This window comes from Delphinus delphis, chromosome 11, assembly GCF_949987515.2.
Source record: "Delphinus delphis chromosome 11, mDelDel1.2, whole genome shotgun sequence".
Lineage (NCBI taxonomy): Eukaryota > Metazoa > Chordata > Mammalia > Artiodactyla > Delphinidae > Delphinus > Delphinus delphis.
In genome coordinates, this window is record NC_082693.1 from 19,543,472 (window position 1) to 19,569,611 (window position 26,140).

Below are 26,140 nucleotides of genomic sequence, written 5' to 3' on the forward strand. Positions count from 1 at the left end.
CATAAGAATTGGTACTCCAGCTTTCTTTTGATTTCCATTTGCATGGAATATCTTTTTCCACCCCCTCAGTTAGATTGTCATTTCTTAAAGCATCATTTCTCTTGAACGTGCTCCCCCAACTTCCTATTAGATTTTCTGTGCTATAGAATTCCTTTCTATTTTTTAGCCTATCACCCCAAAATCAAGGTATTTGTTGAAACTTTTATTTTTTTATTTATTTCATTTACTTATTTTGGCTGCGTCAGGTCTTAGTTGCAGCACGCGGGATGTTGGTTGAGGCATCTTTAGTCATGGCATGTGGACTTCTTAGTCGCCGCATGCACGTGGGATCTAGTTCCCCGACCAGGGATCGAACCTGTGTCCCATGCATTGGGAGCAGGGTCTTACCCACTGGACCACCAGGGAAGTCCCTGTTGAAACTTTTAAAAGAGAAGCTATGTGAGTCTAATTGCCAAAATATGTGAGAAAAAGAAATTGCAATGAAAGTCCAATGCTATGTTACATTTCTTTTATGACTTTACTTTCTTAAGATCCAAATTAAGTGCTAATGGCTGCACTTTTTAAAGAGACTGCTATACAAAGATTACTTTTCCTTTTTAGTTCCAGTGGATAGTTGTATCTATCTAATACAGCCAAGAGGAAACATGGTGTAAGTATTATCTGAAATATTTCCAGGTTCCATTAGCAATTTAGTTATCGAGTCTTGTAGATTTCATTCCAATTCCTAGCATTCAGGCACCAGCACTGCACAGTTTTTATTTATTTTGGATTCTCTTAGGTAAGTGTCCTTTGCAAGTACAAAATAAGAAATGACAAACTCATTGCTATTATCACCCATATTAAGGTAATATAGTGCCACTAACATCAAAATTACTTTCTAGTTATATAAAATGATCTCCATTCCCTATTTCTCATTTTTACCAATCTCTATAAAATCTCACATTTTGGAAATAAATAGAAAGACAAAAACAATTAATTGAGTTAAAGAAAGAGTCAAGAACTGAATGAAAATAGTGACAGACACTGTCAAATAATTTAATATGAAAGCTAGTTATAGGCACACAAAGAGCACAGGCATCTGCTAAAGCACTGTGTCCCAGACATTTGGATTCACAGATAAGTACAATTTCAAAAAATAAGTTGCAAACCAATACAAGGTTCTAAGTATATTTTGTTTGTTTGCCAAGTAAAGATATTAAAACTAAAATTATCACTACTTTATCAACACTGGATCATGAAAGAAAAGTTAAAGAATATAATCTCTGAATAAAATAAAGAAATATATCATATAGTTTTGTAAAACACTAACTATACCGTCTCTGTTTACTAAAAAATCAGTGAAAACTTTATCATAGACCAATTGATCTTTATTAATCACATACAGTAAGAGAAACCTAGCCTGACTGCAGGAAGGTTTGGCAACCACCCAAAAGGCAGTATATGTAAATTAGAAGGAAGTATGTATCAGAGCACAATGGTGTTGATTCTCCTACCCCCTCTCCCTTCCTGATAATGGCTCCATTGAGATCCACAAGAGGATCCATTAAGAATGTTTTCTGATAGAGGCAAACTGAAAGAGAGAGGAAGAAGAGGAGCAAATGAAAAGAATCAAAGGAAGAAAATGAGGTAGAACTGAAAACAAACGTCTAAGATACAGAATGAAGGTTGGTTCCCAAACTTTTGATTATTTTTAACTTCCAAATACAAATGATCATATCATGCAGGTATGAGAATACCAAATGAGATCAAGATGAACACCTATCCCTTCCACAAATTCAGGAACACTATTCAAGTATGCCTCCAGCACTGCTTCCTAGCATTCTTGCTATTTCCAGTATCCTGGCCAAGTATTCCACCATTCTTTCCACTTCATTCAAGGTGGTAACCCAGATTAAAGAACACGAATAACTAAAGTAGCTGTTTTTATTCCTATTAATATGAGGCACATATTTTACAAACTTCCCTACATTTTCCATTAAGACCTTTACAGGGCACTCTGTCTTTAGTATGTTTTCTTATTTTTTTCTTACTTAATTATTTCTTCTGGGAACAAGATATTTATGACAAAAGCAAAACAATCCACAAGTATAAAGTAAAGACTCTGCATCAACAGTAATGATCCAATGTGTATGTATTTTTTGATATCTGGGAATCTAGTAATTTTCTTATGGGAACAACTTCATATTAATATGTTTCTGATCCCCACAGATGAGATACCTTTCAACTGTGAATCTCCTTAGCACTTGTTAGCCTGTATCAGGGTTCTAATATTTTATATTACAATCTCGTGATTTCTGTGCTTATCTTACCTCCATACTACATAAAAAACTACATGAGGGAACAGCCTAGTTCTTACTCATTTCTGCATCTCTGCTGATAGGTATTCATTGTATATATTTGAGTTGGATCTTTCCGCAAGACCCCTATTAAATGAAAGCCATTAAATTCCATTAGACAAAATCTTCTTAAGCAAGCACATTTTGCCCCATTACCACAGCATTAGAAGTTCTTACTCATTCCCCTGTCACTGCATAGCACTCTGTGAAGAAGCTAACACTAGACCCTCATTAAGTGTCCTGAACTATCTCGCAATTCCCTCATAGCGCTTTTTTTTTTTTTTTTTTCATGTGAGATTACGTTCATTAATTTCTCAAGGCTTAGTTAGCTTCAAACTCAAAATAGTACTTCAAATACTGTGGACATCATATGAATCCAGGTTTTATGGCAACAGGACAAAACCAGATCTATTGCACAACTTAATCCAGTGGCTTTGATGGACCCCAAACGATTGTTCTTCACATGTCCTCATTCCTTCTAGCCCTGGGGGTAATTTTCAGAAACAATGCAAGTGTAAAGATTGAACCACTTACATTCAAACGCAAGCCTAGGGTTTTATCTAGATAAACAGGTGTGGTATTTTCTGACAACATTTACAGAATAATGTTTGTAACAATGTAATTTCATTGTATGATAAACATCAATTTAGCATAAAAAACAAATTCAAACTTGTCACCATTTTCACCTTGTTTCAATTGAATTGGCCTTGTTCAGATAAGCAAGCCTATCTCTTACAAAAACAACAGTTTATAGATCAAGTGTGTGAAATTGGGTATGTGTGTGTGTAGAATTATACTGCCTACTCTCATAATTTTATACTGCCACACTGCACATATGGTTTCCAAGCTTACTTTATCTGAATCTTTCTGAATCTATTCTCCATGCTATTAAACTGAGCACATTCCACATCATTCAAAAGTAATTACATTTTTGTCTAGAGTGTAGGAGAATGCTCTTTCTAAACAATGAAATTCTCATTATTAGAACTGGCACAATAACCGTACTCGTGTTAACAACAGTATGCATTATACCATCACAATAACTTAGGCTAAGTTTGATGTACAAAGGTAACCAGAAATTTAAGAGCTTATAAAAACCACCATATAAAAATAGGAATCTTTACCATACTATAATTAAGGTCCTATTCTGTGACTTATTTTTAAATAACACATGCAGTTTTCTCTTTTCCTTCTTAAGTTTTCTGAACAGTACTTCACACATAAAATTACCCTAGTCAAACATCGAAAATGCATTACTAACAACTGTCAGATTGTAAGCAAAATTTATATAAAGGTTATTTCAAGACACAGCTATCATATAGCAATTAAAATTATATTGGGTAAATAAAGAATCCTAGGAGTTGACAGTGAGCCTGAGCAAGTAAAAGCCTCTCTCTGTCGTGTGCGCTGAATGAATTCTTGTCAGGGTTTAAGTGTTTAAGCTTGCATTTCATACACTGGAACCTTGCTATAATTTTATACTTGGTTCTCAGTTATATGTCCAGCTTCTATAGAAGATCAACTTAAAAAGACACCTTTTTCTCCTTCTGCTGGACTTTACAAAGAAACTGACTCACATTGAATGCTGCTTTATGATAACTATTGACCCTGTAGTGTTTAAACACATTAACATTAAGATACATCAACTTATTAAACCTAATCAATACATCATAGACCCAGAGTTCTTTAACAATTCCAGGAAAATCTTATCAATATAAGCAGTAATTGAGATAATAGAATATATTATAGCATCACATTTCCAAATCCACTGGATCTTTAAATGCTAAAAAAGTATCTGCAAACATAGTATTTATTTCATTTGAAATTCAGCTGTCTGTAGAGAGAACAACCCAAGTTATTTTTTAATATTGTATTCTTAAAATAAATAACTGTATGCTTTAAGAATCAATCTTGGGAAGCAGCCACTCTTCGGTTATACAAAACTGTTCACTCAACTCAAGAGGAACTTAAATCAAAAGAGAGTTTGGTTGAGATAAAAGAAAACATTTTATGGGGGGAAAAAATAAAACTGATTATTCAGTAACCACAGGTGGTCAAGACTTTCATTTCACATCACATTTGACACTAGAACAACCATCTAACCAGCAGAAGTAGCATGCAGCCAGACACAATGAGCACCAGCATGGCTACCGTAGAGTCCCCTGGCTGCCTCTCATGCTGCTACTTGATTTCTCTTCATACTTACTCTGTTTCCTTCTGGTGCTCATAAATAATCACATTGACTGACATGAGGAAATGTTCTGGATAGTCTTCTGCATCATGAAATAAATCCATCTATATCAGAACTATCATTAAAGATGAGCCAGGGGGCTTCCCTGGTGGCTCAGTGGTTGAGAGTCTGCCTGCTGATGCGGGGGACACGGGTTCATGCCCTGGTCCGGGAAGATCCCACGTGCCGCGGAGCGGCTGGGCCCGTGAGCCACGGCCGCTGAGCCTGCGCGTCCGGAGCCTGTGCTCCGCAACGGGAGAGGCCACAACAGTGAGAGGCCCGCGTACAGAAAAAAAAAAAAAAAAAAAAAGAGCCAGAAGAGCCAGAAATTATAGTGTCTCTTGCTTGTCTCTGAAACTCTGAAGTGACAGCCTCCAAACTCCTATTAAAAAAAGAGGCAGAGGGGACAAGAAGGGTAGATTTGCCCTTCATAAACATAAAGCCCAGGACTGCATTTCCACTCAGGTCATAACCAGACTTGCCAACCTTGCCTTTTAGCTTTCTGAAGATTATATGGGAAGCAAATGTTGCTATCAATTGCTTGGCAAAATTATGAGAGCTTCAGAGAAGGCCCAACAGAAACAGTCTTTTTCATGTTTATAATTATGTGTCTCAATCTTATATTGATTAGAAATCTGACAGTATTTTATAATTATGACATTATTATAATTACATATATAATAGTTATATAATATATATAACTATATATGTTATAATTATAATTATCTGACAGTATTTATATGTGTATAATCTGCTTATGAAAGTTCATCTATAGTGCCTTCTGAACAGTGAGTATAGAAGGAACAGAAGGACTTGTAGTATTTACACCAGTTACAACTGTTTGGGGAGTTACTTTTAGTTAGCCACTTAGCTTATTTCTCCAAAATATTAAGGTAAAAAATACGACTTCGGAAAGGAAGAACTACATCTTTATCTGACCCAATTCCAAACCTTAACACTTGCATACACTGAATATGAACATAGGACCCTAATTCCCCAAAATCTTTATATGGCAAGAGTCATGAGGTGTACAGAACGTCTATCTCAAGAAATATTTTCTAACCTAAATTTTATACTGAAAGCATTTCTCTATAACTTCAAGTCAGCATTAAGGGATTTCTCAAAAGTTTTACTTTGTCTCTAAACTACGTGGGCAATACAAAATGTAGACCTCTCAACACCTCTCTTTGGAGTATGAATGTCACACATAAACCAGCAATGAAATCTGGAAAGCTGCTTTTTTTTCCATAAATTGAACTCTATGATATAAAAACCATGAAATATTCTCTCTGTATTCAAAGATATTGAATAGGAAAACAAATAAAGAATGTATTTTACTATTGAAAATAAAAGGACTTGTTATGTGAATACGACAATGGCCTAGTATCCAGAAAAAAATACAAAGAATGTGTTGAATAACAATTCTGTGAATGTAGTCAATCATTTTGATAAATGGGTAAAATATATCTTAATCAGCTTAATAGCTGAATATATCATGACTATTGTAACATACTTTCTGCACAGTAGTAGATTCTACTTTAGTTCTAAAATTTCTAGAAAATCAGCATATTCACCATGAATAACATCTTAACAACTTTGTTCAAAACATATTTCCTACTTAATCATCCATATAAACTCTGCCATTTAATCAGTACTCATAAATTAAGTATCTATTATATGCTAGGTATCAGAACTACAAATGTGTATGTGCGTGTGTATGACTGTGCCTTTAAGGAGAAATACAGTGCATAGAAAGCCAGACATGTAAACACACAAATTATAATACAGACCACGAGAAAAGACATAAACAAGTACCATGGATAAAAGAATAATGCAGCAACCATTCTGCCTTGGGAAGTCAGTGAAAGCATCTAAAAAGAAGCAATTTTGAACTCAGTCTCGTGGGAGAAACACAATTCACCAGGACTGTAAAATATGAAAAAGAGTTTTCCAGCTAGAAAGAATAAGTATGTGTCATTTGAGGCCACCTGGTATGTTTATGAACATATATGAAAATCTTTGCATGACTGAAGCACTGGGTCTATGGCGGGATGTGGCCAAAGAGAAGACAAAAGCCATATTTTGGTGCTGGTCTATATAGAGTTTCATGCTAAGATAGTTTTAGACTAAATCCTGTAGGCAACAAGGACACACACTAGTTTCCAAAGCGGGATAAATAATCCAACTCTTTTCTCGGGGAAATAAGTCTAGTGGAAGTTGAAAGGAAGACTGGAAAGAGGAGAGGCTGGAAGTTTGAGATCATAGAGGAGACTCTTCAACTGTTAGAGATGAAAAGCTGGTGGAATCAAGAAACTTTTGAGGCAGAAACAAATTTAGAAATCAATTAGATATATAGTAAGAGAAAATATCAGCGCTGATGTCACTAAAACTAAGTTAAATCATTTGTATACCAAGTGTATTAACTTCAGGAACAGTAGATCTTAGTCTTTTTTGGGCTACAGATTTACTTGAGAATCTGGTGAAAAACAAAACCCTACTCACATGTGTGCACACACAGAATTCTCCAGTCATCTTCAGGAGATCCACAGACCAGAGTTAAGAACTTCTCTCCTAGATAAAGCTGCTTGAGGAAAGGAGTTGTGCCTTATGCAAATCTATTTCCATAGTGCACAACAAAAAACTTGGTACAAAGTAGGCAGTTCATAGGTTTCATTTAGTTAAACTGAATTCTCCATTACAAACCGAATGATTTCATTTCCACTAACACCCTGCATCACAGCATCCACTCATGCCAACTATAGTATGTAATTTAATATACTTTTCTCATACCCATCCTTGAGTATTTAAGATAATTTCTCCTTTATCTTTCTGGTATTCTTCTAGTAATAATTATTTATATTCACTCCTTTAAATGTGTGTGTTTCTGTTTATAACAGTAGTACAGGAAAACCAAACCTAGAAGCACTCTCCATAGGGTCTCCCTGAAAGAAGGCAACGGTCAAAATATTGAGAGGGAAAAAGCATAAGAACTGATGCAATGTCAAATGGGGAATGCGACCTCTCTACCCTGTTGAGCTGCATACTACCATTTTCCCCCTTTCTTTTCCTAGTTTAACCTTTGTGAGAGGAGGCGAAGAAGTTATATCACTGCACGTAACTAACATGAATTCACAGTAGAGGGAAAAAAAGGAGGAATTATGGATTTAATTTACCAAATAAGAGATGATCAGAAAAATTAAATATGTGTGTACTCTTGTGAAGAGCTTATAATGTTTATAAGCATGGAATCCAAAGCCAGACTGCCTGGGTAAACCCTGGTTCTCCCACTTACTAGCTGTGATCTGGAGCAAACTATTTAACCTCACTGTGCCTCAGTTTCCTCCTCATCTGTAAAGTGGGATTAATGATAACACTTCATTGAATTATTGTGAAGGTTAAACGAGTAATATATGTCACGTGCTTGAAACAACACATCTGTGAAAGCGCTATATAAGTGTTAGTGAAAACATTATTTTCGGTAAGAAAATTTTGGTGCACAGTCAAAAATACCCAGAGAAATTCTGACCTATGAGGCTTAAAATGTTGAATGGCAGTAGTTAAATCTAATGTGAATTATCAAAGAACAGTGTTTATTTCCCAGATATTAGAAGATAATCTGATTCTTCTTGCTGATTTAATTCCACATTGCATATGTAATGCAATGACATACACAAGTGGGCATATTTCAGGACCGAACATGTTTATGATGTGTAATAATTTCCTAGAGAAGGCCAAAAAAACAAACAAAACAAAAAAAACAAAGGATTTAACAGAATCAGAGCTGTTCTTAAAGGTATGAGGATGTGTGATGAAATATTTTTGTTGGTGTGATCTGGTTCAAATTAACAGCACTGACCTCCTTGAAGTAGAAGGGCCACAAAAAATGTGACATCCACCCAAGAAGCCATGTTGAAAAGGCGAGGGTGGCTTTACTGGCACCTAAGTGCCCTGCTACCTTGCTGGCATGCTGATTCTATGCATTTAAGCTCCAAAGAAGAACCTAAAGGCCTCATTTATTTGTTTGTGTGTCTGCTGTTTAAGGTTCATCCAAAGATGCTATGCTGCCTTCTTCCCTCTCATCCATGAAACCACAGCTTCATAATTCTCTGCAGTGATCCAGACCCCAGGATGAAGGGCCAGATAAATTATCCTGAGCTCCAAATTCTAGAATAGGAGGTACCAGGGAATTACTGAATTATCAGAGCAACAGAGTGAATGAGACTGAGTTAAAAATTAGCGCAGTAACGTTAGAAAAGTATCATCTCTTTGAAACATATTCTTCTGTAATATTCCCAGTACTGTAAGAAACACTGGAATCCAATCTGGGCAAAGCAGAAATTGAAAAAGCACTGATTTATCATGGTGGAAATGTTCAAACTATGTTGCAGCTTTATCTGGAAAAATATTTTCCTAGAAATATTATGATACCTAACTTTCATGAGGACTAATTTTAAATGTGTTACTTTAACATTATTCTTATATTATGTTTTTCCCCTAATTAAGTTGGGAGTGCCTCAAAAGCAGAATTCTTGAAAAACAAAATCAAAACAAAACAAAACAAAAATAGCCTATTTATACTCCCTACTGGAATTAATTTACTTATTAAGAATTTAAGATGTTAGGAGTGAATCTTGTGTATGGCTATTAAGTAGATGATAATTACAAAGCCTAGGACTGAAGCTAAACTACTAGAGGAGTAGACTGGTCACAAAGTGAGTGTAGGCACAGTAGACCATGAGAAACCTACCATTGTATTGTGCTGAGAAGTGGGAGTCCTATGGCCACAAGTCTCTTGCGTCAGCAGAGAAACTGGCTGAAATTCCTCAGAGTGAGGCTTGTTGGGAAAACTCACATGCAAGGGAAGGTGAAAGGCTGGGAGCCCGTCACTCTCCTCTTCTTCCACTTTCTGTCTGCTTGTCACCATGGCTACCTCTCCATCTGCTTCCCCATACGGAGAGGCTGGTCGCTTGGAAGACATCCTGGAAGGAACAAAAGAGGAGAAAATAATGAAACCTCCACATAAATCCTTAATGCCGTTATTGTGTGGTTAGGGGCCATTGTAACAGAAATGCCTTTTTGTGCTGGCAGAGAGCAGGAAACCATCCAAATACCACTGCAAAGCACACGCAATCAGAAACAATGGCCAAGCAGGTAGCAACAGAACAGTGCTTGTTTGTTGTAAGAATAATACACTAATATAGCACTCTCTTGTATTCTGGCTTCTTAAACAAGAGAATTCACCTAAGAACACTGCATAATGAAAGACTGTTCCATTTTAAAAGAAAGAAAAATACCCATCTCATTTTACACTTTGATAGACCTTATTGAAGACAGGACATCTATGAATAGCAAATACTGTTGGCAGTTAAAAGAAGAGAAATAACTAAAATTTCTTTCATCAAAAAATAAAGTAAATGGATGGTTGCCATTATAATGATTTGCATTTTATTAAAAGTAAGATTATTATAAAATGTAGAAATATTTGTTATCAGCAAACCTCAGATCACAAAACAAAAAGTTTGATATTTGTTTAAAGCTTATTAAGAACTGAATAAATTTTACAATCACTGTTAATTCTGAAACATTTGAGGATTTTTCTCTCTCACCTCCCCATCACCCAATTTTGGCATTTAGTTCTAATATAAAATTTGCAAGTAGTAAAAAAGGTAAGAATATAAAACTATTTCAGTTTTATTTCCACAGTTCCATGAAATATTTAGATGTGGATTCTCAGATTTATTTATTCCTTAGAATACCTAAGTAAAAGAAAAAAATCAAATAAGGAAGTTTTGTTTTGAAGAGCTAATGCCTATAGGGCAATGCACTTAGATAACTGAACAAAAATTAAATATTTTTTTGTACTTGAGTCTGGTTGAGAATGTTATCAGAGGTTAAAAAATAAGTGGCAAATATTTTTAGTTAAACATAAGAAATCCTTTTCTTTTCATTAAAAGTTTTACATAGGAGCAGTACAGAGTTAAAATTTTTTATTTAAAAAAAAAACCTCTCTTGGATTTACAACTTGACCTGAACTTGAAAAAGCCCTAATTTTTGTTCAACAAACAAAGAGTGTTTACAGAATCATCCATTCGTACCCTAGACCAGTGGAATAGGAGGCAGGAAAGTTAACTGCCACATCGCTTCCTTCATATATATCACTGATTTTTAAACTTAAAATGTACTACCAGAAAAGGGGCCTCTAATCACCATTGAATAATACTGTTCTTAGTGTTAGACGTTTAAAAAGAAAAGTGTATTCAAGGGCTGAATATATTCTATGAAGATATAATAGCACAGTAGAAAGAAATAAAGGGAATTAAAATACTGATTCTGCTATTTACTACATGTGAGACTTACTTTAATCTCTATTTCAATTTACTCACCTTTAAAGTGAGATGTCATATCTACTTGTAATACTTTTTTGAGAAGGAACTGTTTCCATATGAAAAGTGACTTGTAGAGCACTTTGCTAGGAGTAGACACTCAGTAAACAATAGCTGGTGTTTATTTTACAAACTTTAAAACTACAGTGTGACCCACCCCCCTCAAAAACAGAGAAGACAAAAAAAACCTCCAAAATAACAATGCAGATTGCCTTCTAAGACTTAAAACTGTAAAATCAACATAAAATACACAGTCTCCCAACAGAGAAATGCTCCCTGTCCAGTCATACTTGACAGTAAACTGATCAAATGTATTAGCAAGTGTTAAAGAAAAAATGTTAATAGCAGGGGTCTTGATCAGCTGAATAACAGAGGAAAAGGAGGAAATGATAGTGGTTACCATGTAAGCACTGTTTAAAAGAGAAGCAGACTGGGCCAGCACATTTCAGGTATCTTTAGTTCTGATCTCATTACCAAGGTTTACTCCAAGTATACTCTAAGTATGTAGAAAGAGTAAGGGGCTGGAGTTAACAGACTTAGAAAAGTCTTAGTCTTGTTGGCGACACCATATCTATCACCAAATTGATAGATTAAACTATACATAGTAACTCTTAACACTAGAGAGATTTAACTACCACTGTTTTGTTTCCACGCTCTCCAAGCGAACCTCTGATTCCCGTAAAGAGAATGGAGTAACAGAACAGACTTAAAATACGTAAGGTCTTTGAGAAGTGATCTATCAGATTAAATCAATAAAGAGACTTTTAATTATTTCTTGGTTTCACATGAAGCTTGACTATAAGGAGATCATTCATTTATTACATAAACCATAGTATTTAGGGTCTGTGTGGGCCTTACTATTCTTGCTGGAATTAACAGTCTGGTATTTTGGAGCCTACCTCAGTCTTACGTATAATCAGTCTCTTAACGGTCTGAAAATTCCAGGCTATTATCCAGAGTCAGTTTCTGGGTTATCAAAGCAGAAAGCTAGATTAGCTGGCTTTTCCTAAGTTAATACAATTCTATGACTTTCAGAAGGCATGACCTTTTTGCTGACTTCTATTTCATTAACATCATTATTAATAATGATTATGAAAATTAAAAGTCTAAAAGTAGACATAAGGTATATAAGGTAGATAGTTAAGATATTGCTATTCTCAAGACTTCTAGTTCTTTCAATATCTAAATTATCTTTATATCCAACTGGGTAAACAGTCTCTCCATTTACATATCACTCTATGGAGAAAAAAGTATAAGGTCTAAAACACCATGAAGGAGGCATGGTGCCAAAAGGCAAATTGATCCTAAAATATTACATATTTCATCTTTATTTCAACTCCATTTTCAGAGACTTATAGAATGCTTTTAAATGTGTTGGACTTAAGAGTATTTTTATGCAGTTCAGGTAAAAGATTTCTTAAAGATTTTTTAAATTATTAGAATAAAAATGACTGTGGTTACAGTTCAGTAATAGGCTAGAAAATGAGGAAAAAGTAAAATACGTAAATTATGTAAAGAGCTATCAATCTGTTGGTTACATCATCTATGTTTAGTCTACCAAAGTTTGTCTACCAAAGGGTTTCATTTTGGATAGAAGAAAGTCTCAATTTAAAAAAAAGCATTAAGGAGGCACTGAAAATTTCCATGTATTGTCTGTGTGGGATATGTAGGGTTCCAATACCTGCAGCTTCCACTACACGTCTGTGCTACAGTCCAAGGACACCTTAGAACAACCTGAGTATCTAGGCTGAGCTATGCTCTTCTGTATTCATTCAGAGATGATTTTTGTCATTCCTGTGGTAGGTGCTAGACCTACCAATGAACAAAACTCAGACTTCAAAGAACCTGACATGAGACTGACAAATACAGTCTAGTGTGAAACTAACTTCTGGAGTTAGTTTATAACTATCACTGTTATAGTTTATAATAGTAGTCTTTAACTCACTTTTTTGTGTGTGGACAAGAAAATCTACTTGAAAGAACTGATGTCTAATTCCAGGACCAAAGGGAATCTTTAAATCATCAACAACCCTGTACTCACTACCTACTATGTGCAAGACTATTCTCTAATGGGAATAAAAAAGTGTAATTCAGGGTCTCTGCTTTAAAAGGTTATGAATGGGACTTCCCTGGTAGCGCAGTGGTTAAGAATCCACCTGCCAATGCAGGGGACATGGGTTTGAGCCCTGGTCCGGAAAGATCCCACATGCCGCAGAGCAACTAAGCCCGTGCGCCACAATTACTGAGCCTGCGTGCCTAGAGCCTGTGCTCCACAACAAGAGAAGCCACCGCAGTGAGAAGCATGCTCATCGCAAGAAGAGTAGCCCCAGCTAGCCGCAACTAGAGAAAGCCCACGCGCAGCAACGAAGACCCAATGAAGCCAAAAAAATAATAAAATAAAATAAAAAGCTTATGAACTGTTTGTGAAAATTTTAAATAAAACGAGAAATAATGATGAGAGACAGTTCAGGTTAAGGGCCGAATGACATTATAATTAAGCACCCGAGGGCTTCATGAAGGCCAAAGGATTGTGAAATGCTTCAGGGAATCACTGAACAGTTGGATTTTGAGGGAAAAGAAGGACAAACAGAAACCTTGGGATAAAATGGAGATGGAACCTTACGTAGGAAGTCATGATAAAAGAAAAGATGCAGAGATGGTTTTAGGATGTATAATATAAATTTAAGTTTCAAGCTTACTTAGGAAAAGGGGAGACACAGGAATATAGACTAAATCCCATTTCTAGTCTATAACATTCCTGGAGTTGCTGAGTTACATGAATGTAATAGATAAGAAAGAGACTCCCTTGTAAGGGGCAACTTGATCTTACAAGGAGTCACTTTTCCTTCAGCTGTCCCTGTAGAAATCTGCACAATCAGGCTACTCTAGTCCATACGTGAAAGTAATTTTAAAACTACTGGAGTCCTTTGCTATTGGCTAAAGGCTATGTAAATAGGATGTCCCCAACTGTATTCAGATATATATAGCAAACTTAGGGGTAGAGTAAATAAAAGACGTAATAAGACTGCAACAGAAATCTAAACCAGTGGTTTTCAACTTTGAATACACATTGGAACTATATGGAGAGGTTTAAAAAAATACTGCTGCCTGGGTCTCACTGCCAGACATTTTGATGTTATTGGTTTCAGAATGCACACAGGGTATCAGAAATTTTTAAAGCTTCCAGGTAATTCTAATGCACAGTTAAGGTTGCAGACCCACTGTCTGTCAGAATAATGCCTCTCACCAAAGATGTCCAAATCCTAATCCCTGAAACCTCTGAATATGTTTCCTTATAAGGCAAAGGGACTTTGCAGCTATGATTAAGTTAAGGATCTTGGGATAAGGAGACGATCCTGGATATTCTGGGTGGACCAAAAGTAATCACAAAGATCCTTATAAGGGTGGGAGGCAGGAGGATCAGAGTGAGAGAGAGAGAGATTGGAAGATACCATGTGGCTGGCTTTGAAAATGGATGATGCGGTCGTGAGCCTCTTAGGAGGTAGAAAAGGTAATGAAACAAACTCCCCCCTAGAGCCTCTAGAAAGAATGAGCTTTGCCAACACCTTGAATGTAAGACTTCTAACCTCTAGAACTGTTAAGTGAAAACATCTGTATTGTTTAATGCACTAGACGTGTGATGATTTGTTACAACAGCAACAGGAGACTAATTCACCACTAACTTAAATATATTTCTGTCATACTTGGTACTTTCTCAATCTGAAGTCCTCCTACCCCATATATACACTTTCTTGTTCCCTCACTTCATTTAGTTTTCTGCTCCAACATCCTTTCTCAGCCTTTATCACCTGACATATTTAATTATTTTATTTCTTTGTTTATCTGTCTCTCCCACTATGAGATCCAGGAGGGCAGACTTTAGTTTTGTCCACAGCTACTTACCCAGGACTTATAATCCTTTCTGAAAATAGTAGTCTTTCAATCAGTATGTGTTTAATGAAAGCTACTAATTAAAACCAGCAACTCTCTTACTATTCTCTAACTGTAGATAGTTGTAAGATCTACTCTTACAGGACAAGTATGCTTAGAAAATGCTTTAATATTGTCAGAAAAAACAGGAAATCCAGCTCAGGGATAACACTATATTTCTTTTCAATAATTTCTATGTAAAGGAATTGGTAAACCTTGTTTAATCAGGTTTCTTAAGTACTTGTAAAAAAAATCCTACAGTTCTTTTTAAAATGTAATAAGTAAAAGACTATAAAAGTGAAGTAACTTTATAAAAACTGTTACAGAGTTAATTATTAATAGGTCTATTATTGAGGAATCATCTACTTACTGCCTTAAACTTAACTCTTATCTGCTCAGGATATTTTCTTTGCTGCAATTATTCTGGAAAATGACAACATGCACAAGGTCAAAGAAATGTGTATGTGGAACAAGCACGAAATGGAAGACTTAGAATGGGAACTGCTTTCTGTATATAATAGTTACCCTTTAAAGTTTCTGTATTTCTCTAAACATTTTAACCTTTGACTAGTTAATTCAGAGATAAAGTCCTAGGAAGCAGTGCCTTCTACTGGTTATTCTTTTGGAATGATAATATTGTTTCCTTTAAGGTTTGCAGTTATGCATAAAAAACTATAAAAAATAATTATCTCTAAAAAAACAAACTAAAGTCCCAGGTTGTATAGTATACAAAGCCTTCCCTAACCACCATGGTTGAAGTGGCTTTTCCCCACCTCAAACTACGTCATCAACTCTTGCTAGAGGCCACCTGAAAAAACTGAACATCAGTATAACCTATGACATTGATTCAATAGCTTATTTTTTTTTCCTATCTTCTTATTAGTATCTAAAACTAGAACACAAGATTTTAACAAGTACAGGTTTGTCTTTGACCACTTCATGTGATTTTTCCGAGCTGAACATGTCTTTCCAGATTGTATTTTTTCCCTAAATAGTCTAATCCTCTATACTGAATGAATTACAATTAATTATATGGCAGCACAATTCCTAGTACATAGTTGGCACTCAATGTATTTTTATATGAGTAAATGAATGAATTGCCTGAGTGTCAATTTTGTGTCAGGCAAGTTACCTTTGTGTTATGGAGGAAACAGGCAACTTAGATATGAAGAGCCTTCTGGTTTACTTTTAAGGATGTACTGTAGAGATGGAAAGAGAAGACATATCCACTCATTCACACATTCATTCATGGAAGAACATTTATTGAAAGATTATCATGTGCTTATAGATAGAAATATAATTAAGAAATCCAGAAAGAATATTTTAATGTAAATGGCTTTTTATAAATATGAGTACTATGGGGGATAGATAATAGAGAGATAATGTCCTGCTTGAAATAATCAGAGAATGCTTCCTACATATCAGGAGAATTCAACAGGGCAATGAAGGATGGATCAGAATCAAACAGACACAGAGAAGAGAAGATTCCAGATAGGAGAATGATATTAGCAAATTAAAGAAATTTATAGAATGATACAGGATAGTGAGTAGAATGGTTTGGTTCAAGCAGTAGATTCCAGGAGGAGTAAAAGTAGATAAGGATGGAAGGTAGGTACCAGATGATAGTGATTCTGGCTAAATCCTAACAATTGTGAACGGCTACACCAAATGTGAAATTGATACTGAAGGTATAAGGAAACTGGAGATGATTTCTGAGCTACATAACATAATCAAAATTACATTTTAGGAAGAAAATCCCTCAGAAATTAGTAACTGATAGAAGTTTGAGGGTGGAAACCAGAGAAGGGGAATGAGTGGGTGACATAACTCAAGGATAAACAGATTACTTGACTGTGTAATTTACAGAACAATACTGCTAATAAGAAAAATACATAAATTAGAAAGAAAGGTCAACTTGGAGACAAATATTAAATTCAGTTTTAGAAAAAAATCCTTGTTGATTGGAGGATTTTAGAAAGAAATAGCAGATAATCAGAAAACGCGGGACTTCTGTGGAAGTAACTCAGTGTAATCTTTTAAACACAGGTAGAAAGTTAACCAATAATTGTAATTATTTCTCATTGACTTCCTCCACAATGTTCTGATTCAGTATTTTTATTATTCTTGATTTATAAAACAGAAAACTGAGTCATAAAGTGGTTAAATATCTTTTGTTACACTATTCGGTCTTTGCACTATAATAAACAGCAGTTCAAGAACAGAACTGTCTCTCCAAGAGAAAAACAGAGAGAAAATAGAGAATTGGGAAGTGGGGCGGGGGGGGGGGGGAATCTGAATTTTGTAGTCCATCAAACTTTGGGAGACCAGTATATGAAAAGGACTAAGCACAGAAGACAGATAAAGAGAAGTCAAAGTGATATACAAAAAATGTAATTCTCTAAACGATTCTATAAAACTAAACATTCAGAATATGAACTTTAAAAATTCTGGACCATGACGTTTATTTAATTTATAACTTCCATTGGTTGCTCTCCTAGATACTCACTTTTAATATTCACCCCCTCATGTTAAATTTTAAGCATGGCAGAACACATTTCAAAAACAACTAAAATATTTGAAAGGATGCATCTTCTTTTACAAAAGAAAAATTACAAAATAAAATAAAAATTGGTAACCTTTCATATCCAAAGATTATACTACTTTTCTAGAAGTTATGTGCCACTAGTTTTTCTAGTAATAAAACTACTTGTTCAGAACATTTACATTTACTTGTCTGGTTGCTTTTGTAATTAAAGTTATTGTGAGAAGGTTGATCAAGATTAGGAATTAAACTCTACTGTTTTTCAAAGATTTTTTTCACAATAGAATGTTACCTATTCCACATGGGGAATCAACATAGACATTTAGCATGAATGGACAGGTTTTAATTCATATGAATGAAAATACCAACACTCCTTTGTGACTTATAGATTTACACAAACTTAGCATATCATTTTATTAAAGAAAAAAATCAGTTTCATTATTTTTATCTATAAATCTCAACTATTATTATTTATATCTTATGGTTTATGCTTTCTTTTTCCCTCTTCCATGTTTTGATCATCTTCATTTTCCCACTAAGTTTAGAGTCAGCTGGGTGTTTGCCCTGTGAATTCTATGTAAACTCTGTAACCAAGTCTGTCATATATAATATTCAGAGGTCTTTTAGATAGAAAATTGATTTGTGGTAAACATGTAGTCTTTCAAGTGTTTACATTTTTCTTCTCTTTTCTATAAATTTTCTTTGCCATCAGTTTCTCTTATAGAACATGCCAATCTATACTCTCTATCCATTGCTTCCCACATACAAAGACCACATTCATTATACTGTCTTTTAGAAGCATGAACAAGTTCATCAGGTCCTGGCATACACTATAAATGGAAGCAGAAACACAGATTTCATAGAAATATAAAAACAGACAACATAGGGTAATAAATAAGACTAGATTCCCCTGTAAGCTTTACTATATACATTTCACCAGAAACTTATTTCTACTAGTACTTACAAACACAATTTACCACAACATTGAAATCTAAAAACAAAAGCAATTTTTGAGCTATAGCTACTTAAGATTAAATTTATTATTCTGTTTTGAAATATAATTTGAATTTACAGAAAATTTAATAAATGTTACAAAAGTTTAAACTGTACTTAAAACTGTGTTAATTAAAAATGTTGTAGTCACCAAGAACTTTCAAAGTGACCTTTACCAGGGCTGATCCCCGTGTTTACCTTGTCATATGTTTGGTTTCTGAGATGCTCTCTTCACTGAGATCAAGTAGTTCCTTATGCTCTTCCCTTCTCTCTGATAAGAAGAGCACCACTCTGAACTGCTTCACCACCTTTCTGCCTTCTCTTTACTAGCATCCCTCTCTCACCGAATAGTTTTCCCCAGCCTTGTCCAGTCAGAGAAAGAGGAGAGGATAAGAAGAGAAAAAATGAAGAGGTAGAGAGTTTTCAGAGGAAAAGGAAAAGGGAAAAGTATCAGAAATTAGAGAGAGAGAAGTAAAGACTCAGAAACAGAACTTAATTCTTGTCAATATCTGAAAGAAATGAGTTCCTCTTTATTAGTTGGACACAAGATATTTCGGAATTGAAATAAATGGACCTAAAGTATGCAATAAAACGAACTTTAAAATGTCCATTTGTTTTTGTGTTCTAAATGAGAGAGACAAATACCGAAGGTAAACATTTAGAAACAGTTGATGATAGCAAAATTGCAGGCTACAATGATTCAGAATTCAAAATTTGATTCCTTTTCTACTTTCTTTTACTGTCTCACTAATTGTAATCACTAAAAATTGACTCCAAAGTTAGACCACATGTTATTGGATGAAGATCGCAAGAAAGTTTTCTAAATAAGAAGATTGCTTTATTATGAGTAACCTAATAGCTGGGCTCTAGAGCCAAAACTTACCTAAATAAATGTATCTGCCAGCTAAAACTTACCATTTTATGTTTTACCATTTTATGTTTTAATTTTAAAGTTAAGTGCCTACAACAAAAGTATTCCTGATAAATAAAAAGGTAGAAAGAGTATTAAATTTAATTAAACTCTATTCTAATCATTCTATAATGTTCTAATACTTAGAAAAAATAGAGTTCATTATAAGTCTGATAAGACTGAAAGAAAACTGGTTAGGCAAACTTTTATGGCTCCAAGATACAGTCATTTTCATAAAGAGAAGAGCTAGTAAACGTTTTTACAGAACTCTATAGTCTTTTCAAGAACAATTATCAAAACTTTTCTCATCATTTACAGCCCAAGAATATGGTAATAAGCATTTTTTACTTTAAAAAACCCTAACTTTGACGTTCAATAATTGCTAAAATTTAATTTCCTTATCTCAAAAACAGTAACACCTATACTTGAGTTATTAAACATTTGATCAGATTCTTTTTAATCACCAAATACACTACATTTCAGCCAATCTACTTGAAGAAAACGATAGAAATGGTTAAGACCTTTAAATGTTGAAGAGAAATTTCTTTTACATTGTAGGTAAAATGACCAAATTAATGAGTCTGGAAGAAAAAAAAACATAAATACTAATCTGTTGTAAATTATTTAATTTGTGTATTGTTACACATATGTCATTAATCAGAAACAAACAGAAAAATAATGTTTAACCTTCAGCTACCTACAAGTTAAAAATGTTAAAAGTCCTTGTGTTCTGATTATTTAAAAATTATTTGAAATAATCTAGCATTAAGATTTGTGGTTCTGAAACTTGTTATTATAGTTAGAGAGGGTATACTCTTTAAGGAAATAAAAAGCTTTTTTCCATTTGAGCATGGGTTTAGCTCTAAGTCCACAGGATGTGGAGGGATGATTTAAATTTTACATCAAAATTGTGACTGCACTAGACTTTTTTCCCCTTTCTCAAGGGAGGCATTGTTCTTGCCTTTCCATAACCAGGCGTGACAGCGCCAGACTGGAGTCACAAGGCTGGTCTCTGAGTCAGCGTGAAAGTGCTCACCTCCTGAGTTTCCCCAGATGCTCGGCTCCTTGTGAGTCTGAAAGCCGAGCACTGAGTAGCCACACGCTCCATTCCTGGGGCAGATACAGGATTAAAGGGGAAAATCTAGGCATTAACAAAAGCTATCTCTTCCTATACACCTTGTAAAACTCTTTTATTAATAATAAGAAGTAACAACAAAAAATGAGTACCATTTTTCTGAATCAAAAGTTGGGACAAATTGTCTAACAAGTAATTGTATGCTTTGAGTTAAAGAAATAAAGTCTAAAAAATCAGAAGCCTGTTGAAATTTTCTGAGACACATGGTTGCCACATGTATAAATTTCAGGTTATCCTTAGTTGGATAGAATAGTGGAAGAATAATGTATGAGATGTATAGCCATTCTCAAGATCTCTAAGAAGGTATCTTTAAAAGCTGTCTGTAGAATACCTGTGAAGGACAATCTTTTCTGCTCTCTATCAGAACAATTGCTAGTGAAACAGGGAGTAACTCAATTCCTATTGTTCTATCTTTGACCTTTTAGAGAAGTTTGAGAGGTGTCTTTGTGCGTGTGTGTGTGTGTGTGTGTGTGTGTGAGAGAGAGAGAGAGAGAGAGAGAGAGAAGAAGAAGAAGAAGAAGAAAGAGGAGGAAGAGAGAAAAGACATTTACTGTCAAATTATATATTAATGGGCCTTAATATTCCGTCTTTTTTTACAGAACCTATTAAGGATTAGACAGGACCATTTTAATTTAACCATAATCATATGCTAACAACTTTCATTTACTATATAACTCAAAACTATTTGGTTGAAAGTTGTATGTATTTTGAAGGAAAAAATAAAGAATTATAAACAAACTTCTTCCAATTCATTAATTCATAAAAAATAAAGAAAAAAAGCCAAAGAAAATGTATTTCTAAATATTACTACTACAGTGAGTAGTACTAATGTCTTAATTATTGTTTTCTAAAATAATGCCAATTTTTTTCATGTTTACCTCACGAGGATGTATAAGTGTCTACATATGTTCACATATATACATGTGGACATGTTGGTAATAACCTATAAAAAGTTCACCCTACCTATCGTATTCATCGTAAAAGAAGATAGCATTTCATTCATGAACATCACTGGTCAGGTAAGGTGCATATGTCCAAAAAGAAATCAGTTTGAAATCTTTTCCACAATAATATCATTAAGTACTTATTTTGAGCGCCCCCCCCCCCCCGCCCCCTGCACCGTCTCCTTATCTGCATGCGCTTCCTCTCACCGTCTCCACCCCCGCTCTTGCTCTCTCTCCCCTCTCACGTTACTGGCTAAGTCTAAATAAATAGCAAATTGTTCCATAATCAAAAGTGACTTATTCTTAGCATGGTAGATGTCTTGAAATAAAATCTGTGGCATGTTTAATTTATTTAGGATCTAATAATGATGACAAAAATAATTAAGTAACCAGTCTAGTTTTAATTTCTTTTGTTTTCAAAGGTCACTGTGAAATCGAGCAAGTTAAGCTTTCAAATGCAAGCCTCTAGAGAACGGTGTGTTGCTTTTCCCCAGCGGAAACAAGAAAGGAGGCTCACAGCTAAAAGGAGGACTGAACATCAGCGTCAGATTGCTTGAGAATGACTGTCGAAGTAGTCCAGTGAAGAAAAATATTATGACCCTACCCTCTTTGGAATCCAAATAACCCTGACAAGAAAAAGTTTATACACTGCTCAACTCTGGTCAATTTAGGGGACTCATCCTTTCTCTCCATGCCCAATAGAGACTTGGTTCCAGCCTGTTTCTACAACAGCTGTTGAAAATGAACAAAGTAGAAAATATTTATGTTATATTCAAAAGAGACAGCAAAGAACATATATACAGTGCACAGAGCTTTCCTAGGACAACAGCTTCTGATGTGAGAGACAGGCACACTAGGCAAAGACAAATTTTCTGAACTTCACGGCAAGATGAAGAATTTGCCATTATAATCTTAAGAAGTCCAAAAATAAGGTGCAGTGCCAAAGACGATGAGCATCTATCAACCCAAACTCCAAAACAGCGGGATGCAGCTATGGTCGATGTTGTAAGAATGCTGAGCCTCTTCGTTTGGTTCCTTTCATGCCAAAGCTTCTTTGCTTGGATGAATATGAATTAAATCCATAAGCTTTCTTATTTTTCTAGCTTGACCTCTAAACTCATTTTACATCTTAACTGTTTATCTTCTTCCCCCATTAATCTTTCTGGTTTTAGCACATTCCCTGTTGTTTCTAGGGGGAAAAAAAAAAACTTTAAAAGTATGGTTCATATTGCCACTGTGGACGAGTTAGGAATGATAGCTCTTTTCTATAAATGGGTACAAACTAATCAGTAGGAACTTAAAGGCTACCAGCTTCCTGCCTCTGAAATAAAAATTAAAAGGATATGGCATGTACTGTAGAGAAGAAAATCATTAAACTCTTATAAAGGTATGACAAGTATAAAGACACAAGAAGATTCCAGTATCAGGTTTACACTAGATTTAAAATTGGGCTAACAGTAATGTCACTAACAAATTCTCATGAAAAAAAAAATTTAAAGTATGTTTTATACATAAACTTTTTAAAATCAATAGCTTTTCCTATTTGCTTTCTCTTTTCAATCAGTTCTATGGCTAAGCACACACAATGTAGATGTTCTTTAAAATACTATGTCACTACAATAGAAATGTCTAATTTTAACTGTAATTTTAGTCAGTAAGATAGCTGAGTTCTTTTCTAGTTTGTTTATTAAAATGTAGGTGATAAGAAATTTTACTGGTTAACACAATTTTCCCATATCACCATAAAATCTTCAGTACAAAAAACAAAATTTTAAAGGTGTTTGCTTTACAAATCCCTAAAAGGAAAACTAATCAAACAAAGGCACATCTTTAAAGGTGGAATCTTGCACTTCAATAGAGTGTTTACCGTTTACCATTTTATAGGTGCTTTCTGCTGTCCTGTAGTATTTCCCCCAAAGCTGAACAAAGGCCCAGCTGTATAAACCAGTCCTGTCAAAGAACACAGTTAAGGGATGGATAAAACAGGGAGGGGTGTCTAACATTTTGACCACTGTCTGAGCTTATGAGGATAAAGGAGCCTTGATGGAGAAAAGTAATCATCCGTTGCTGTTTTTTTTAACCTCATTACCACATGCTAGAACATTTTTTTCCACTACCCAAACACCCCCATTCCAATCACCCACAGCTGAAAGACCTTTGTGTTCCAAAGGGAACAGAATCCTCCCCAACCTCTTCTTCCCTCCTCATCTTATGTTTTTTGTTTTGTTTTGTTTTTGTTTCTTTGTTGATGGCATATTTATGGAGGCATGATCATTTAAAGACTTCTTAAAATCCTAGTCTCCTCTCCATGAAACCATCCGCACACACAGTTCCCCGAAAACATTCTTAATGGCTATATAAACTTACTTGCTTCGGATTCCTCTTTACCAAAATATTATCAACTGCTTTTAATTGCAAGACCGTCGCTTCTGCTAAGGACTCTAGAAAATGGCACACTCCTTTGAAAGATAGTAAAGCCTATCTGAGATAAAATATAACGCTGAAGTCAAAGGTATGTATCTTATATTTTAAAGAATGTGTTTCCATAGAATATGAAGGGGATTAGTTACGTGCACACTCGAGAGTGTGTAACAACTGTGAGAAATGGTTCTGAAGTCTGAAGGAAATTTAGCCTGAGCTAATTAATCCTTTTAAAACCTGGCTCTCACGTGTCTAAGAATGTCAAACCATGGGACAGATTTTCCAGAGATTTAAATATGCATTTCCTATTTTCAGGTTTGTCATTCTTACATACTATGCTGACATTATTTATAAAGGACTAAAGCCAAATCTCACTCAAAAAGAGCTACTGTAACTGCACTGGTTCAAGAGTCAGAGAAACACATTAAATGCCCAAGGAGATCCCTGGGCAAGAGCCACGAGGACCTATATGGAGAGAGCTGTATCATCTGTAGAGTTAGTTCTATTTCAGGATGTCCTTTGAGGTTGGGACAAATATTTGAATGTTATTAAATCCTCTATTTATCCGAAGACTGCTGCAGCTGCAGTGCAAGGCTTTTTCACACTGCCCTATTAATGACCTAAAAGGATTATCCGTTTTTACATGAGGTAAAACGTGATTCCTTCACCAATCTGTATACTTTTCTATTCAACATGAAACGTATATTTAGAATACAAAACAATACAAAACATAGTTTTTTTTAGAGTTCTGAACTACAGTTGCTTTCAGAGTCTATCTCTTGCCACACCCATGGCTGGTGTAGGTACTAGAGCAATAGTCATGCATATTCCAACTTGCTTCACGGGGTAGTCTACTTCCAGAAATAAATGAATAATCCCCTTCTAATAAATATCTGGTTCTTAAGAAACAAGCTGAACATATCCAAGTGTATCAAAAACACCACCTGCCAATGTCATCCTTAAATAATCATTCAGAAGAAAGTGGAATACAGGGAAAAAATTATATGCTCCATTGAAAAAGGGAGCAATGTTTAAAAGCTCACTTCTTTACCATTATGAACCTCTCACCTTGCCTTTCCTTAAAATACTTACTAAACTCTCCAGAAACATTTGCAGGTAACACCCACTAAGATATTATTTTAAAAAGGAAAACCAAACTACAAAAGATAGCACAACCCTGTGACATCTTACAAAAATTAATATTAATTTAAGTGATTATTATATATAAAGCAAATTTCCTCAATTACAATACATTTTCCAAAGAGAAAACGTATTTTGATAATACTGTAACGTGTCTTCATGTTTACAAACTTTCACCTAAATGAGCAACAGTCTTAATCTGCTCAAACTTGTTCTGTCTTTTTTCTTCCGTATCTTTGCATTCTTGTTACTTGAAATAACTTATTAATAAAAACCTATAATGATTCAAATCTCTATGGAAGTATATCTTTAAAATAATGTATACTTCTTGTTATACACATATCCTTGCAAAAAGCAGTAAGAACAATAGTATGGTGAGAGGGACCGAAGATATCTTCTAGGACATATTTATTCACTTCGGTTTCAGAGAGGTATGGATGACTCTCATTAATTGTGCACTGATACGTACCCGTCACTGTGCTAGATGCTTTACATATACATTTTCTGGTCATCATAACAACTCTCTATTTGACTACAGACTTATAGGTAAGAGTTAACATCATAACCCTCTTAGAAGGAAACACAGCAGTAGATCTTCATGGCCTTGAGTTAGGCAATGGTTTCTTAGATTTGACACCAAAAGCATAAGAGACAAAAGGAAAAAATAGATTAACTGTACTTCCTCAAAGTTAGAAACTTTTGTGCTGAACATGACAATAGGAAGAAAGTAAAAAGACAGCCCAAAGAATGGGAGAAAATACTTGAAAATCCTTATCTGATAAGAGACTTATATCTAAAATATATAAAGAATGCTAACAACTCATGTATATACATAAATATATAAAGAATTATTGTACCACTCTTGTAATAAAAGGACAAATAATCCATTTTTAAAATGGACAAAAGATCTGAATAGGCATTTCACCTATGAATATAAACAAATGATCAATAAGCAAATAAGATGCTTAACATTATCAGCCATTAGGCGAACACAAACCAAAACCACAACAGAATACTTCTCATTCACTAAGATGACTAAAATTAAGAAGACCGACAATAACAAGTGTTGGAGAGGATGTGGAGACATTGGAATCATCATAGATTGCTGGTAGGAATATGAAATAGTGTGACTTCTTTGGAAAACTTTGGCAGTTTCTAAAAAGTTAAATATAGAAT

General features: G+C 34.7%; 1 protein-coding gene across 14 annotated transcripts in view; it reads right to left on the minus strand.

Moving 5' to 3' along the window:
* SOX5 (SRY-box transcription factor 5) overlaps nt 1-26,140 on the minus strand; it is a 989,998-nt gene that overhangs the window by 331,230 nt on the left and 632,628 nt on the right. For 12 of the 14 annotated variants that reach the window (XM_060024445.2, XM_060024443.2, XM_060024448.2 and 9 more), the window contains one exon: nt 9,314-9,545. In XM_060024445.2, coding sequence (XP_059880428.1) covers nt 9,314-9,544 — 231 coding nt within the window. In that variant the 5' untranslated portion in view covers nt 9,545. The remainder of the gene's footprint in view (nt 1-9,313; nt 9,546-26,140) is intronic. The other 2 variants (XM_060024439.2, XM_060024438.2) reach the window with 1 other exon arrangement.